This window comes from Pongo pygmaeus, chromosome 13 (genome assembly GCF_028885625.2).
Source record: "Pongo pygmaeus isolate AG05252 chromosome 13, NHGRI_mPonPyg2-v2.0_pri, whole genome shotgun sequence".
NCBI lineage: Eukaryota > Metazoa > Chordata > Mammalia > Primates > Hominidae > Pongo > Pongo pygmaeus.
Window position 1 is genome coordinate 95284221 of NC_072386.2, and position 18260 is coordinate 95302480.

Consider the following 18260-nt stretch of genomic DNA (forward strand, 5'->3'; position numbering starts at 1 on the left):
TAACTGTTGCTATGTATTGTGAGAAAGATGGGACCAGGCCAAGAAACACAATTAAAAGGTGGCCCTGGCCCCACTGCTTTCCTGGAAAAACAGTATCTCATAAGCTTGTGGGTCTTGTAGGGGTATGGACTGAGCTGCTTAGCGGTAGGAAAAATCACCAGGGCAGTGAAACTGAAGTCCCAGCTACATTTCCCAGCTACGTAAATGTTGATCCTTTAGATTTGGCCGTTTCTGCAGTGTCAATCCACCCACTGAGCCCGGCCCTAAGAGAAAGACCGTGATTGTAAGATGATACACTGACAATAATAATATGAGGTAGGTATTACTATTCTCTGTTTAAAAGAAGCTTAAATCACTTGTCCAAGGTCATATGCTTAGTGAATGCTGACACCAGAATTCATACCCAGATAACCTGACATCTGGAGCTGGTGTTGTTAGCCACTACTGTATTTTCTATGCTCACTGTAAAGGCTGTTATCAAAATACATGATTGACAGTCAGATGATCTAAGTTCTATTCAGGGTTGTTATGAGAATAAAATAAAATAATATTAGTAAAACTGAGAAGTTCTACACAAATGCTGCTTAAAATTCTGTGTTCCGTGATTTGCAATGTGTGATTAAGACATCATGCATATGGAAAAGACTAGGTGTTAAGGCATTATCTTAAATGTGCTTTTAATCACCACTTTCTAAAATTATCAGTAAGATCATTCTATTTTCATGATTTAAAATGTGTAAAAGAGATGTTGTCTACTGTTACAATTATCACCATTCACTAGGACTGAAAACAGTCTCCTGAGTTCATGCCTTATCAACAAATTAGAAGCCTAGGTTTTCTGATTCAAAGCACGTGTGACGTTTCCCAAAGACAGCATCTTTGAAAAGTCCAATTTAGCCTACGTTCATTGCCTGGATTTTCCCTGCCATTGGTGAGTCTCAGGCAACATCCACAGTTACTTACATTCATGTTGTTCATAGGGTGGGTAGCTCAGCCGAACAGAGATCAGGATCAGGAAGATAAATAGAGGCCAGGCCACTTCCAGCAGCAGCTGACACTGAGTGGGAAATAAGACAGAACACTGTAAATTTAAAAATAACATGGATGTCCAATGCCACTGGGATCTGGGAAATCCACAGAAAACTTCATTTACTAATTAATCAATTTCACCAGTCTCTCCCACCACTCTCTAAGCTTTAACAGAACTGTTTGGAGTTCCAACATTTTAACATACCATTCCATACACCTCTGTGTCTTCCCTTAGGTAAGGGAAGATGCTTCCTATCCTGCTTTATCTGGTTCACTTCTACTCATTCTTCAGGATTCATCGTGGCGTAATTTCCTTTACTAAAATCTCAGCCTGAGCTAGAAACCCTCCTCCTGTGCTACTCCAGTAACCCAGGCACACTCCTCCTGTAGCATTTTCCTGGAGCTCCTGAAATCATCTGTTTCTGTTGCTGGCTTCCTCAGCACATTGAGCACTCTGAAAGCAGGCACCCATCTGTCTGCATTCCCAGCCTTAGCACAGTGCCAGGTATGTGGTGACTATGTTGAAAGGAGAGGACCAGGGCAACCTGCTGTGCTAAATACACACAACCCTCGCTCCTCTAATTGCACACAAAGCTGATCCCTATGGGGCAGAGAAGAGGGCTCTCAAAGACAATGAAAATTCACACATAGTTCCATATTGACTGTAAAGAGAGAGTGCGAAGTCCTTCCCCATCTGTCCAGGTCTGGTCACCATCTTCTCCGATGAGTTAAAAGATCATTGAACTTCTAAGCAAGCATGATACACTGGTTAAAACAATGAGGTTTCTCCAAAGGAAAACCCTGCCTCAGTGAATTACCAGGGGATAAATTAGCAGAAGGACAAGATGGAAATCACTAGACATAATGTAATTGAGCCAGTAATGTTCAGACAACTAGTTACACTGCCTGAAGTCTATCACCTCTCCCATTCCTTTCATTTCTATATTCCAACATTGTAATCAAGATAAACACCAAAGAGCCCAAAAGAGTCACAGGGCCTTGTGTTTAAGAGTAATTATAACTTATAACTGTTGCTTCAGAGTCACACAGCCAAGAGAACACTGGTATAAAATCCCTTTATGTCTTCTTTTTTTAAAAAAAGCAAAAGATTGGGCTGGGCGCAGTGGCTCATGCCTGTAATCCCAGCACTTTGGGAGGCCGAGGCGGGTGGATCAGCTGAGGTCAGGAATTCGAGACCAGCCTCGCCAACATGGTGAAACCCTGTCTCTACTAAAAATACAAAAAAGTAGCTGGGCATAGTGGTGGGTGCATGGAATCCCAGGTACTTTGGAGGCTGAGGCAGCAGAATCGCTTGAACCCAGGAGGCGGAGGTTGCAGTGAGCTGAGATTGTGCCACTGTACTCCAGGTGGGGCGACAGAGAGAGACTCCATCTCAAAAAAAAAAAAAAAAAAAAAAAAGCAAAGATTTTTTTTTTAGACAGGGTCTTGCTCCGTCGTCCAGGCTAGGGTACAATCTAGAGATCATAGCTCACTGTAACATCAAACTCTTGGGTTCAAGTGATCCTCTCCCCTAGGGCTCCCAAACTGCTGGGATTACAGGCGTAAACCACGGCACTCAGCCAAAGCAGAAATTTTTTTCTTGATCTTCAAGTCCTTATATTTTTATGGAAAATTTGAAAATAAAAAAATACAGAAAGTTTAAAAAGGTAAATATAAGTCACCTTAATCCTACCTCCCAGAGACAATCCCTAGTAGACTGAACTAACAATGAATCTCTGTTAATATCTTTTGTCTTTTTTTCATGCATACATAAATACTATTTTTTCTCTACAATATTGAGACTATGCAGCATATATACTTTTGTATTCTGCTTTTTCATTTAACATCATACTGGGACAGCATTTCCCATGACATAAAATATACTCTTAAAACATGTCTTGTAATGTCTACTTGATATTCCACTCTATGAATAGATCATAATTGAACGTTTCTGCTATTGCTTGTGCTTCAGATTGTTTTGAGTGTTTATTTATTTATTTGTTGTTGTATTTCTAATATTTAAAAAAAAACAGTTTTCTATTTCCAAAGACCTTTGATACGGTTCTCCATTACACTCTTTTAAAAAATCTTTTCAGGGATGGACGTGGTGGCTCATGCCTGTAATCACTTTGTGAGGCTGAGGCAGGCGGATCACCTGAGGTCAGGAGTTGGAGCCCAGCCTGGCCAACATGGTGAAACGCTGTGTCTACTAAAAATACAAAAATTAGATGGGCATGGAGGTGTATGCCTGTAATCCCAGCTGCTTGGGAGGCCAAGGCAGGAGAATCACTTGAACCCAGGAGGCTAAGGCAGCAGAATCGCTCGAACCCAGAAGGCCTAGGTTGCAGTGAGCCGAGATCACGCCACTGCATGATCAGAGTGAGACTGAGCAGAAGGAAATACAGCAAGATAATGATAGTGGATATACTAGGATGATAAGAACATAGGTGTGGCTGGCTCAGTGGCTCCTGCCTATAATCCCAGAACTTTGGGAGGCCAAGGCAGGCGGATCACCTGAGGTCAGGAATTTGAGACCAGCCTGGCCAACATGGTGAAACCCCATCTCTACTACAAATACAAAATTAGCCAGGCGTGGTGGTGCATGCCTGTACTCCCAGCTACTTGGGAGGCTGAGGCAGGAGAATCACTTAAACCTGGGAAGCGGAGGTTGCCGTGAGCTGAGATCACGCCACTGCACTCCAGCCTGGGTGACAGAGCAAGACTCTGTCTCTTTAAAAAAAAAAAAAAAAAAAAAAAAAAAGTGATGTTTTTAATACTTTCCTGTCTTTTCTAAATTTTCCACAATGAGCATGTACAAATTATCTCATGGAACAAAAAAAATTGCTACCATAAAACTATCAAGAATAGTTTGCATAGATGGCACAAAAGAATGAAAAATAAAGGCAAATGGATCCTTCTCTGGAAGAAAGCATGCTGACAGTGGAGTACTCAAGACCAAAGATGGGGCTGGTCTTGCTAATATTTCTGTAAATAATCCCAAAGAGGCAACATACTCAAATCTCCAAGCTTGGGAATGACATTCAGCCTTTTCTTTTTTTTTTAATAGCAAACACCTTTTTATTCTATAGCTTACTTTTTAAGTTGAGATATACATATATATCACATTGCATATCTTAAAGATATACAATTTTTATTTTTCAATTATACCTCAATAAAGCTGGGGGTGGGGGTGGGAAAGAAAGCAATTTTCTTTCTGCCAAAGAACAAAACCATGACTCTACGAAAATAAACTTTTCTCCCAGCTGAGCCAGGACTCCCTCATCTCAATTTCCCCAGGTACTTTGTGTCTGTATCAGCACTTGGTACACCAAGAACCCTATTTATATATAAGCTTCTCCTTTAGGGTCACTTTCTTCTTACTAAGCCTACCACATGATAACAGCTTTAAATATGTTTGGTGAGTAAATGAGCTGAAGTTTAGAAAATAATGAACATGGAAATATAAATCAGTTGAGCCCTTTGGGAAAGCAATGTAACAATACGTATTCAAGAGTCATGTTTATCCCATTTGCCCAATTACTATTCCTGGAAATTCATCCTAGGAAACTAAACTTAAGATATCAAAAAGCTATATGCATAAAGTTATTCATTCATTGAAACATTATAATTGCAAAATATTGGAAACAACTTAATTGCATAGCAATAGGGAAATGATTCAATTATGGTACATGTACTCAACAATATATCATGCCATCATTACAATGTTTATGAAACACACAAATCATTAGCCATATAATATTAAGTGAAAAAAGCAGAACACAAAATTATATGCCATTCCAAGCTTGTAGCTAAATAAAATCACTTACAAATATTAACAAAGACAGGAATACAACTTTTTTTTTTAATGGCATGACTGTAAATAAATTTAGAAAATACTGAGGCCGGGCGCGGTGGCTCACACCTGTAATCCCAGCACTTTGGGAGGCTGAGGTGGGTTGATCATGAGGTCAAGAGTTCAAGACCAGCCTGGTCAACAGGGTGAAACCCCATCTCTACTAAAAATACAAAAAATAGCGGGCCGTGGTGGCGGGAGCCTGTAATCCCAGCTACTCGGGAGGCTGAGGCAGGAGAATTGTTTGAACCCGGGAGACAGAGGTTGGAGTGAGCCGAGATCGCTCCATTGCACTCCAGCCTGGGCAACAGAGCGAGACTTCATCTCAAAAAAAAAAGGAAAAAAATGAAAAGAAAATACTAATGAAATTAGGGGGAAAAAATGAAACTAAACAAAGAGTATGAGTAAGATAAATAGTCATCAACCTTGAAGCTCTGAAACTACCATTTGTACTTTTAGGACAAATAGTAGCTACCATTTATTTAGGGCCCAATATGTACAAGGCACGTTTTATATTAATTACTTAATTTAATCCTCAGGACAACCCTGTGAGATAGGAAACATTATTGTCTTCATTTTATATGTAGCAAGGCTAAGGCTGGAGGAAAGGTAAATCACAGAGATAGTCAGTAGCGGGGTTGAGATGAGCAGCCAATTCTACCCAGCTCAGGAGGCCACATGACATTCTATTTGACACCACGGGTGACTCAGGTAGGAAATGGCCCTACTAGGTGGCATGGTCTAGAAATATCAACAGGATCCATAGAGGTAAGATTAATTCACAGCTTGTAGATTTATAATACTTACAGCCAATACTGGAGAGCTACTGTGTACTCAGGACATTTTGTGTATCTCATCTCCAGTATTTAATTCACAATAACCCTGCGAGGTAGGTTGTATCATTACCATTTTATAAGTGAAGAAACTGAGGTTTGAACAAGTTATGAGCCATAAGAAACTGCACCAATGTTTGAACCCAGATCTACCGACCCTTAAGCGTGTGCTTTTGTACCCATCACGCTGCCATCACAAAGCTATGTTTGGGACATATACCTTTTAAGATATGCCACTTGAAAGAAACCTAGCACTTGCCAGCCCTGCTGAGCACTGATCTGACCCAATGAATCAAGGCTTATGTTCCTGGACATCTCTGCAGCCCCCTATCTAGGATCCTGTAGGGCAGCAGATGCTCAAAATATGTTGGTTGACTGAAAAAAAAATGAATGGATCTTCCCCATGGCAACTGACAGCAAAGGGCAAACAAAGAATCTTACAAGCCATTTGCAGCAGCTGAAGCTGGTGAGTGTAAGCAGATCAGGAAAAGAGGTTTAAAAAATTGATGATGATAATAATAATGAAAGGTCTTACTATGTACCAGGGTTGTGAGTGCTTTATATACATTAACTCATTTAATTACCAAACAATCCAATTAGTACTCTTGTTATACACATTTTACAGCAGAGGAAGCTGAGATTCAAAGAGTTAATACACTGCCCAATGGTCCAAGATTGGCAAATGGCAGAGCCAAGAATCAAAGCCACTCTGACTGAAGGGCCCCTTCTCTTCGCCATTATGGACCCCAACCTCCTTATGCACTTTGCCTTCACTTACCAGAGCATACAGACGCCTGCTCTCTCAAAGCCCATGCTGAGCTGAGACACTAGCATGTATGAGTGAATTAAAGAGACTGTCTCCAAAGTTCACACCACCTGAGCCAGAGAACTCATGACAGACAAAATTTAATCTTTGCCCTTTTACCTTGGACCTCTTAAATTCTTCCCATCATTGAACGTAGAACTCACCTTCCAAACCCAGGGGAATGTTCCAGGTATTTCTTTTCATAATAGCCTCCCTCTAGAAATCAAACTTGACTTCTGCCAGGATATGCCATTATGGCTACACTCATTAATAAAATCAGATTTCTCCTCCATCTCTAAGCTTAGCACTTTTCTTAAATATAAACCCTCATAAATAGCTTCAAAATGAAGTTGATCCTTTACTTTACCATTATAAATTCCTACAGAAAACTCTTCTAAATCTTGCTTTGGTGCCTACCCACCCAACCCCACACCTCCCCATGGGGTGAGAAGATAGGGAGAAACATTGTTTTTAAAAGGTGTTTCTCACCAAAGTCAAAGCTGCTCCAAGAGTACCAAAGCACCACTTTGCACTTCCCATCTTGTTATTTCAACATGGGGATAATATGAGCAGGCACTGCTAGAGCAGATTTTCTTGATAGCGACCCTACTGACATTTGGGGCCAGATAGTTGTGTGAGAGACTCTCCTATGAATTCTAGAAGTTTATCAGCATCCCTGACCTCAACCTCTAAATATCAGCACATACATTCCCAGGATTGTGACAACCAAAAATATCTCCAGATGTTATGTCCCTGGTGGAAGGGTGAAGGTGGGGTGGGGTAGTGGGATAACTGGCCCCGGTTGAGAACCTCTGCTCTAGAGTTATTATGAGAATTAAATGTATTTCACATAGAAGGCTTAGCACAGAGTCTAGTACTTATCATCTGTTATTCAATATGCATCAAACCACTCTTGAATCATCATTCATAGTTATGCCAACATCTCCCACACTACAGATGTTCACTGTCCACTTGATTATTCATGCCTGACTTTTGCTGCTGGCTGCAGAAGTTCATAGACCACAACCCAGTCACTCTGTGAACCCATTTCACTACCTAGCCTGGAGGACACAGTCACGGTGCTCTTAAATTCTTGAGATTTATTCACGTTAATTCAAGGTTAGGGCAGTGCAAGGGCCATGTACAAAGAACAGAGAAAACTAGCAGAATAAAATTGGGCCTTGGGCAAGAGGCTTCTGAATCATGGTAGCCAAAATAATGCACTCCGTGCTGAAAAATGAAGTCACTGTTTCTTAGTATTGAGAGATTCTTGAGAATATAATGGGGCATGAAAAAGGAAACAAGAAGAATAAACATCAGAAAGGAAGAGATGAAAATATCCTTTCTGTTTCCAGCATGGTCATAAATCTAAGAGAACTCACAAAGTTAACTAAAAAGCTGCAAATGATTTGCAAGTATGGGTAAATTAATCAGAACCAAGGTAAATTCTCCTAAATAATAGCATTGCTATAAGCCTGTGAAAACCAGTTAAATTAATATAATGTGGGGAAAAGAGAATACTATTCACGGTGAGAACAGACACATAAACAAAAAAACGTAGGTATTAACTTAGCCAAACATGTGCTTCTTATATAAAAGAAAACCACAGAACTTTAGTAGGATAAATAAAGGAAGACGAGAATTAAGGAGAGCTAAGCTCTGCTTCTTGATGAGATCATTTAATATCCAAATTTCCCAAGCTAATTTACAGATTTAACACAATTGCACTTAAAATAGTGATAGGGTACTTTTTTGAGCTTGATAAGGTAATAACATTCAATGGGGAAAAAATAGATGAAAATATCAAAAGATATTCTGAGAGGCAAAAAGGTAAGTAGGGGACAATGAGCTCCCCCATATATCAGAATGTTCATCAAACTGAGGGCACATTATGGGCTCTATCAGCACCAAAACTAAAACTACATATTAAGTGACCAAATGAATAACTCCAAAATTGCTCCCTACCCTTTTTTTTTTTTTTTTTTTTTTTTTTTGAGACAGGGATTTACTCTGTTGCCCAGGCTGGAGTACAGTGGTATGGTCATAGCTCACTGCAGCCTTGACCACCCGGACTCAAGCAATTCTCCCACCTCAGCCTTCCAAGTAGCTGGGACTCCAGGCAAGTACCACCATGCCTGACTAATTTCCTTATTTTTATAGAGATGGAGTCTTGCTCTGCTGCCCAGGCTGGTCTTGAACTCCTAGTCTCAAGCAATCCCCCCACCTCAGCCTCCCAAAGTGCTGGGAATACAGGCATGAGCCGCCATATCCAGGTTTTAATAAATGTCCCAAAAATAACTAGAAAAGGAATCACTAGTTAATCAATAGTGATTATTTATTAAATAATCACTGGGATGACATGATATGAATGTCAAGAAAAATTAATTTTAGACCCATCCCTAACAGCATACATGCCGATGAGACCTGGGAAAACTAAAGTGAAATCTTAAGGATCACATCAGAAAAATGCTAGAGAGGGGAAATGACTTTTAAAACCAGGCCTGCCTTCCCTGAACTACAAAGTCTCATGCATTGATGGTGGCTATTTAAATTGGCTGGATCCTCTGGAAAGACATCTGATCAGACACTTCAAGCGCCATTTCCCTTCAACCTAGTAATCCTGTTCCTCAGATTTTGGCCTACAGAAATAATACAAAAATAATAAAAGATTAAATGTATAGGATCTTTATAGTAATTTATGGAACAATCTAAATGTTGGCAACAGGGTTTGAACTTATAAAAACTGTGTTGATGGATTACTGCACAGCTATCAGGAATCTCAAAGGCATCATCCTACAGTAGATTTGGAGCCAAAAGATCCCAGCCCTCCTCTTAGCAACTTTTTTTTTTTTTTTTGAGACAGAGTCTCGCTCTGTCACCCAGGCAGGAGTACAGTGGTGCAATCTTGGCTCACTGCAACTTCCACCTTCCAGGTTCAAGCAAAATCTCCTGCCTCACCCTCCCGAATAGCTGGCATTACAGGCAAGTGCTACCACGCCTGGCTAATTTTTGTATTTTTAGTAGAGATGGGGTGTTACCACATTGACCAGGCTGGTCTCAAATTCCTGGCCTCAAGTGATCCGCCCACCTTGGTCTCCCAAAATGCTGGGATTATAGGTGTGAACCACCATGCCTGGCCATTAACTTATTAACAATACTCTCTTCATCTGTGAAACAGAAATTGTAATGCATACACCTCAGAATTGCTGTGAGAATCAAGAAAATAATGGATATCAAAGTATTACTTTCAAAACTATAAAGCACAGCCTACACATCAGAAATCATTATTCTAAATAAGAAGATGATTTAGAAATACGTGAACACGCACACTAAATAATGTTAAATGAAAGAAGAAAACAGAGCATAAAATGTTCCATGTATATGTAATGATTACGATTGCTTTCTTGGGCCACTGTCATTCAAGTTCCCTCTATCCCAAGAGTCACCAGACAATGTGGCCTGACTACCTCAAGGAATCCTCTTGCACATAAAATAAAATTAAATTCTTGCGGGGCACGGTGGCTCACACCTGTAATCCCAGCACTTTGGGAGGCCGAGGCGGGCGGATCACGAGGTCAGGAGTTTGAGACCAGCCTGGCCAGTATGGTGAAACCCCATCTCTACTAAAAATACAAAAATTAGCTGGGCGTGGTGGTGGGTGTCTGTAATCCCAGCTACTAGGAGGCTGAGGCAGGAGAATCACTTGAACCCGGGAGGCGAAGGTTGCAGTGAGCCGAGATTGCTCCACTGCACTCCAGCCTGGGCGACAGAGCTAGACTCTGTCTCAAAAAATAAATAAAGAAATAGTAAATTAAATTCTCCTTCTCCAGTTCCAAGGCCCTGAATGATCTGGTCATGTCTATTACCAACTCATCCCCAGTCAGTCTTATTCACTCCACCAGTGCCACTAGCTTTCTTCTGTTCCCTGACCTAGGGGACAGGTACCCCCAATCTCTCTGCCTGGAATGGAGTTCCCTATCTCTAGGCCTCTGATCTTTGCCTGGCTAACCATTGCTTGAACTTCAGGGCTCTCAGCTTTAATGTCACGACCTGTCATTCTAAATGACATCCCTACCCACACCTGCTAGTATCTAACACCAGTACCACAGTTTGTCGGTTTTTTTCCTTCATAATCCTCATCACAGTTTATAGTTATATTTTTATTTGTGTGATGATGTGTTTCACATCTGCTGGCCTCAATGAACTGTAAGCTCTATGAAAGCAGTACTCATGCCCGGCTGCTTCACCACTATATACCCAGCTAACCATCCCACAAGTAATAGATGCTTAATAGATATTTATCCAAATGAAACAATAAATGTCTATTTGTTTTAACTTTCTTCATTCCGTAGAAGAGCAAACTAAAGCTCTGGAGAAAGGAGTTTTCCTAGGCCATTGAGGCAGATGGTAGCCAAGCTGGGATTGGAATCATGACTACTTCTGCCGGCCCAGGAGTAAGGACAGGGAAGAAATGTGTCAGGTGAAACTAGAGGTGGGGAAAGGATGCAGAGAGTTTCCATCTACTCTGTAAAATTCTCTAAAAGCTCATAAATGAGGAGGTTGAATTTTTGGATAGTTCCATTCTTTTTCATTAAAGAATGCCCAAATAGTGGTACTCTGGCTGGGTGTAGTGGCTCATGCTTGTAATCCCAGCACGTTGGGAGGCTGAGGTGGGTGGATCACTTGAGGTCAGGAGTTCAAGACCAGTCTGGCCAACATGCTAAAACCGCGTCCCTACTAAAAATACAAAAATTAGCCAGGCGTGGTGCTGTGTGCCGGTAATCCCAGCTACCCGGGAGGCTGAGGCACGAGAATTGCTTGAACCCAGAAGGCAGAGGTTGCGACGAGCTGAGATCATGCCACTGCACTCCAGCCTGGGCGACAGAGTGAGACTCAGTTTAAAAAAAAAAAAAAAAAAAAAATCACAATTAACTATTTTCCCAGCCACATGACTAGTCAGATCTATTTGAGAAAATTAATAATAAAGGCAAAAGAAAAGAGGCCATATGGCCACCCTCACTTTGTCCAGTTTGTTCCATGGGGACCTTGGCCCCTGGATCAGCCTAAAACCAGATGAGGATCGTGAAAGCTCTGAAGTTCTCTTCCCTTTCCTGTTCCCAGCCCTGTTTGTACTGAATACCTGCCACCCACACAAGTTAACTGTTACTTTGGACCCAAACTGAGCTTTGCACCCAACTTTCACAACTCAATTCAATTTATTCTTTGCCTAACAGGAACAGCGGAAAACTAACCCTGGCTGATGGTCCCTCCTGAGTCTGCACAATGGGGGCACAGGAGAGGCGGGGGACCCAGGAGTTAACTAGCAAACCAGGACACAGAATGAAAAGGCAAGCACTGCCTTTCAACAGGGTTGCTCTGGGGTATACTGTTCAGCTCCAGGCTGAACAGAGCGTTTCTAGTGTTCCTGGCGTCAGCACACAGGCTTTATGTATTCTTTCTATTCTTCCTAGTGCAAGGGAGCCTCCTGAAGACCTGCAAACTAATGGGCCTTAAGACATTTCCCACTCATTCAGTAAATACTTACTAAGCATGTCCCAAGGCCAGGCTCTGTGCTGGGCTCTGAGGCCAAGCGTACACACTCCAGGATCTCAGGAGACAGGAACTGTGCAATGAACTTCCATACACTACAGGCAACAGTTATCATGGACTGCTAACTTCTTCCCCTACCTAACGGGCAGGGCTGGTTCTCACTATGTGAGCTAACAAGGTGGCCCCAAAACCCTTAAGAGGTTCCGATGTCTAAACAATATAATCTAGAAATCTAAGCCAGGTGGATTGGAAAGTAGCTACCAGTCAGAACTTGAGATTCAGAGACACAGAAGCTTTAGTATACACAGAGAGCAAAGCAAAAAAGGGTCTGCAACTGTAGGGCCACCAGGAGACTGGTTCTGGTGCTACTTTCTTGACTGACCAACTCTGGGCACCTGTGCCCCCCTGAGCCCCAGTTCTGTCAACTGTACAAGATGCAAGCCAGATCTTTCCAACTCTAACAATCTAAGCATCAGCAACCTGAAATAAATCACTTTTCTTTCTGCTTCAGCAAACTATACATCCTTTAGAAATCAGGAAGGGAGTTAAGGAAAACAGGCTAGCAGGCAGTGGTATAACAACTTAAGCCCCTTTGTGTGAGGGTGTTGCATCCCACTTCCTTCTTTAACAAGAATTCTGCCACAAGGCTACAAACTGCCTTTGGCTAAACCTGCCTATCTCTCTAATCCTAACACTTTTAAACCCATCTGCAATAACAAGCAAGAAGCAACAAGACCAGTGGAGTCTGGCCCAATTTGAATGACCCAACCCCACATCCTGTTGCAGGATTCCTTCCCTGGCTAAGCACAGAAATCCTCTTCCCTGCCCTTTCTTCTACCTTCAAGCTGCTAAGCAGCTGCAAAAAAATAAAAAATAAAAATAGTTTGGAGGAGGGAAGAAAAGTGACTGTGATGGGACAGTATGAGGCTTGGCCCTAGTCCTGGGGATCTCAGCTTCTGGTTGCAGCTCAGTTGCTGGCTGGATGACCTTGGGAAATCCCTTCCCTGCTTTGTACCTTAGCTTTCTCATCTGTAAAATTAGAGGTTCAGACTAGACTACCCCAGAGCCATAGCCCCCCTTTCATTGCCAAGATGATATGATTCTTCCCACTACTCACTAATGGACACACAACATGGATAAACCATGGCAGAGACAATTTCCCAGCAAGTGGGCCCCCTCCACCAGGATAAGAAGGGGCAGGAGCCCTGGATCACACTGTAGCAAAGGAATAAGACCTGGGGATAACCACAGGAGGCAGGGAGAAAGGCAAGGAAGGAGTCAGAAACTTCAATATTCTCAGATGGAGAATAGGCAAAATAATGATACCACTGAAAAGCGATTTGGCACATTGAGTTAGAGTGCCAGCTCCAAAGTCAGATTATCTGGATTTGAACCCTACCTGTGCTCCTTGTTAGCGGTGTGGACCTCAGACAAGTTACTTAACCTCTCTGAGTAGCACATTCCCCAGCTACAACATGTGGAAATAACAGTACATGGCGGGGCCTTAAAAGGAATAAATCTAGTTAATAATGCTTAATCAGTTAGTGCCTCACACATGGAAGCTCATTCTAAGTGTTTGCTTTTATTTTATTAATATAATATTATCTATTAACTTTACAATTATTATTAAAACAGATAGGATCCATAGATTCTAGTCCCTGTTCTCTCACTAGAGACCTCAGAATTCAGGTTCCCCATTTGTAACATGAGAGGCTGAACACAATCAGTTTTTCTCAAAGGAAGATCTGTATACATATTGCTGAGGGATTATATTTAAGTTCTCTAAGAGGATTTTAAACACTGTGTTTTCATTTCAACAGTCATCTAAACAAAGTCTAATAAACCCATATGGATTTTTTTTTAATGCTTACTTTAAAGCCAAGTTGTGGCACAAGATTTCAAAGCCCAAGTTTATATTTGTGTTTATGATTGTGTTGGCACCAGTATAATTGTAGCAAACACATGAGGATGGAACAGGTGCCATCAAATTAAAGTCATACAAGTAGAAAAATGGGTGGAGAATTCAATCATTAGCACATGATTATATAGACTGGCCAAACTCAAAACGATCAGCATGACAGCATTTACTGCCATGCAACTTATAATTTGGTTTCAGTTGAACAACAGCTGCCTCACCACATTTAAGGTATTAATTTGAATGGTATTGATTTTGCAATTTTGTTTGCACTTAATTTGTAAATATGTATGGGTCATATAGTTGTATAACAGCCTATAAGAAGTTTATACCTACTTTTACTTCCTAATATTTAAGTAACAGTATAATAAAAAAGAAATTTAGTGAACAAAAGGGTACTCTGACACTTTTGTTCTTTTACAGACAGTGCAAGCATTCATCTAGTTTGAGGAAAACTGAATGGAATTCTCTCCAAAGTCCCTTGTAGCCCTTTGAATCTCAGAAAGATGATCATTTTGGTTACAGACATGTTACGCTACATTAAGACAGCCAAGTGGGGATACTGGCTTAGAATCCACGAAAAAAAAATAAAGGCAGGACAGGAACAAGAGACTTAGAAACTAACTACAGAGAAATGCATCCTAGAGATGGGATCTCTAAGGAAGGGTGTTCAGAGATAGAGAGACAAAGAGCTGACGTCTGAGCTTCAGGGAGCTCACCATGCTCTACAGCCCTCACATCCCTCTGTGGAACAGTTCCATTCACCTGCACATTAAAGATGATCTCCAGATTACTCAAAGCATTATTGGCCCATCTGGGAAGTGAATGGCTTAGAACCCTCCGCAGAAATTAAATAAGTCTCAGTTATTATATTCCTCCAGGCCTGAAGGAAAGAATCCAGACTGACACCAAGATACCCAGTATTGATCTCTAAGAGTGGGGCCATTAACTCGCTTCACCCACAGCTTCCAGAAATACAGGGGCCCATCAGGGGCTTTTGGAGAGCCAGGTGGCTCCCAGGGCTGCAGCAAAAGGAAAAAGTGGGGTGTTCAGGGGCAATTCAGTGCCAGGTCCTAGGGATCAGAACTCATGCCTGGGCAGTAGCACAAACCAAAGCTACTATTTCTACCTGGCTGCAAATCTGCCCTCTATGATAAGCCACACACCATATCCGGACCACATAGTCCTGTGTCCATAAGAGCCAGATTCCATCAATCCCTGTGTGAAAACCAACCCAGCTTCCTTCCTTCCCTCCCTCCTCCAATCCCCAACTCAAAACCACAAATAAAAGAATGAGAGAACCCCCCGCTGCTGGAAAACCCAAGCTTACTGTTTGTCTTCTTCTGAAAGTGAGGTTCTTCCACAGCAGCAACCTCAGCTGAGGCCAACAAGCCATGTTCCCTCAGCCAGCACCCACAGCGTGTGGCTCGGGAGCCCTGGAAGGCAGCGGCCAGAGCTCACAGCAGGGACGCCGTGGCTGGTCATTAACTGAAAGATAAAGCAGGAGGGGAAACAGCCGTCAGTTATTGCTGCAAAGCCATACACCAATGAGGACTGCTAATCCAGCCCTCTCAGCTGAGACCTCCAACACACAGCTCTGCGTCATGACTGCTTCTCAATCGGTCATGAGTCCCCAGCTCCCAGCCTCTGGGTTCACCCACGAAGAGGGACTCGGGAGGTGTTCCGACAGCAGGCTAGGAGCTAGTTGTTATGGTCCTAATCATTTTAGTTCTATGGATGTTATCATTTGGGAATGAAGAATGCATTTCTGAAAATAGACCTCTCTCAGGTGGCCAAAACACTGAGGATGGAAATGGCATACTGGAATCCCAGAGACCTACCTCTCTTCTCTAAGAAAATGCCTCCCCTTACATAAAAAGTCAGCAGCATTTGTAAATTTTGCCTCAAGCCTGGAGTGACTTATACTATTCCCTGAACTTCCTTACAGACTAATTTTCAGTGGGTTACACAAGTGAGTCCTTCAAATGATAAAAAGCACCATCGGCCGGGCGTGGTGGCTCAAGTCTGTAATCCCAGCACTTTGGGAGGCTGAGGCAGGCGGATCACGAGGTCAAGAGATCGAGACCATCCTAGCCAACACGGTGAAACCCCGTCTCTACTAAAAATACAAAAATTAGCTGGGCGTGGTGGCAGGCACCTGTAGTCCCAGCTACTTGGTAGGCTGAGGCAGGAGAATCGCTGAACCCGGCAGGTGGAGGTGCAGTGAGCCAAGATCGTGCCACTGCACTCCAGCCTGGCGACAGAGCGAGACTGTCTCAAAAAAAAAAAAAAAAGCACCATCAATAAAGCAGTTTCCTAATCTGGAAAGCCACAACGTGCCTTAGATGAGTGTAAGTAAACACCAAGAAAATGCCACCAACACCTGGCTCTCAGGTAATGAGGACAACCCTAGCGCTGTGTCTCTGGAAAGAAAACAGTATCCCATGGAGAAACAAGTCTGCTACGGCAGGCTCAGGGCATCAACTGTGAAACTGACAAACAAGCTCCCACGGTCAGCACATATGCACACTTCTGGCCTTGTTCCACCTGCACCTGAACATACCACTCCCCCTACTCCGTTGGGTGTCACAGGTGCCTCCTTGGAGGACTGTTTGCCATGCTAGGGCAAGAAGGTCTTCTCATGAACAAGGGATACTACATTCTGTGTGTCCCAGCCACCCATGCAGCAGTTGCCCTTATTTAATGCTGGAATAGTCCCAAATAGTTATACTAAAGTTAAAGCTGGGGAGGGGGCAGAAGATGAAAAATGGAAGAAGGGAGGACACAAAGGTGAAAATTCAGCCCCGCTAGCACTTGGTAGCCATGAACTCTCCTAGCTCTGCTTATAAAATGTCTCAGTGAATCACTGTGGCCTCTAGAGGAGTAGAGGCAAGGGTAGGGTGGGACACTGGGCATGAGGAACAAAGAGCAGAAGGAACTAAGAATGCAGTAGCGAGGTATGGATATAAAACCAAGCGCTAGACTAGAAATCTGTGAGTCCAAATGAGATCTCCATGCCAAGATCAGTCTCTAGTAGAAAAATACCCTTTTATCTCCCACCCAACAAGGACTTGGATTAAAACTTCTAGAAAAGTCTAGAGACTGGAGGAAATTGCAGTGTCTGAGAAGAAAAGACGGCCCACCACTATGTATTCCAATTCATTCATTGACAGTCCAATAAATCAAGAAAATCTCTGAAATAGTCAAGCCTTACGACCTATTTCTTTTCTTTACCATTTGCTCAGCAAACTTCTAGAAGGACACAGACCTCCAAAGTTTCTTACTCTAAAAAGAGGAAGAGTTACACGAGCACTGCAACAGTCTGTTCAAAGATGACAACTGGCAGCACAGCATTGGCAGCCGGAACAGCATTGTGAGACACATGCTTGTCATTCCAAATTGTTTTCTAAGTGGCTCAGGACAGAGCTTGCATTCCAGAAATACTGAAATAAATAATTAGCTAGTTTTTCTCATACAGAAGCTGCTCTTCAGGAATCACTTCGTTGATTTAGAAGCTACATGAATCTCTTCAGATCCCCAAGGTAACACTGAGGAGGGTACAATTAAAAAAGGAAAATTATCAGAAAGAGCCCAGGCATGAATTAGCCCCGGCTTCCCAACTATGTGCCCCGGCCAAGGCTTTATGCTCTCTGAGCATCAATTTCCTCATTGTAAAATAAGGATGACAATACTTACCTTGTATGGTGTTCAACTGTGTTCTACTGTGCATTTAACAAGATAATATAAATAATTTCCCAACACAGTACATGGCTTAATGTAAGTGCCAAAGCAATGTGAGTTCCCTTCTCCCCATTTATCTTTCTTCATTCCAACAATATCCTCTAGCTGAGAAATGGTTATATCCTGTCCAAAAAGGACGTTCCATTATTTCTAGCAAATCCATTGTGGGTTTCTGGAAAGATAGGAGGGGCAAAGCAGGAAGGATGAAATCTTAATAGCCTAGTGTTGCAGTACCCAGAGCCAAACCCAAATATAGAATATCACCTCCCCAAACCCTGAGTGGAAAAGCTCAAAGGAAGAGAAGACACACCTCTACACAACGTTCATGAGAAGAAGGGAAGGATGAGTTTTCTTGGACAGCATTGTCTTGGAAGTAAAGTGTCTGGGTTTCAAAAAAAAAAGGTTCTGACTCCAAGGACTCTCCAGGAAGCACACGGAGAAGGCTGGTAAGAAGTAGCATAGAGGACAGTAGAAAGTTCTACCGTGGCTTTGCTGGGCACACATAGGGAAGCTTCCTGCTCCAATTCCTCCCGC

The 18260-nt window shown here is 42.3% G+C and overlaps 1 protein-coding gene across 2 annotated transcripts in view; it reads right to left on the minus strand.

The window, feature by feature from the left end:
* The window catches only part of ABCA1 (ATP binding cassette subfamily A member 1), a 147297-nt gene that overhangs the window by 107061 nt on the left and 21976 nt on the right, over nt 1-18260 (minus strand). For both annotated transcript variants that reach the window (XM_063649774.1, XM_054500659.2), the window contains exons 2-3: nt 15316-15473; nt 964-1057 (exon numbers count right to left, since the gene is read on the minus strand). In XM_063649774.1, the coding sequence (XP_063505844.1) occupies nt 964-1057; nt 15316-15381 (160 nt within the window). In that variant the 5' untranslated portion in view covers nt 15382-15473. The remainder of the gene's footprint in view (nt 1-963; nt 1058-15315; nt 15474-18260) is intronic.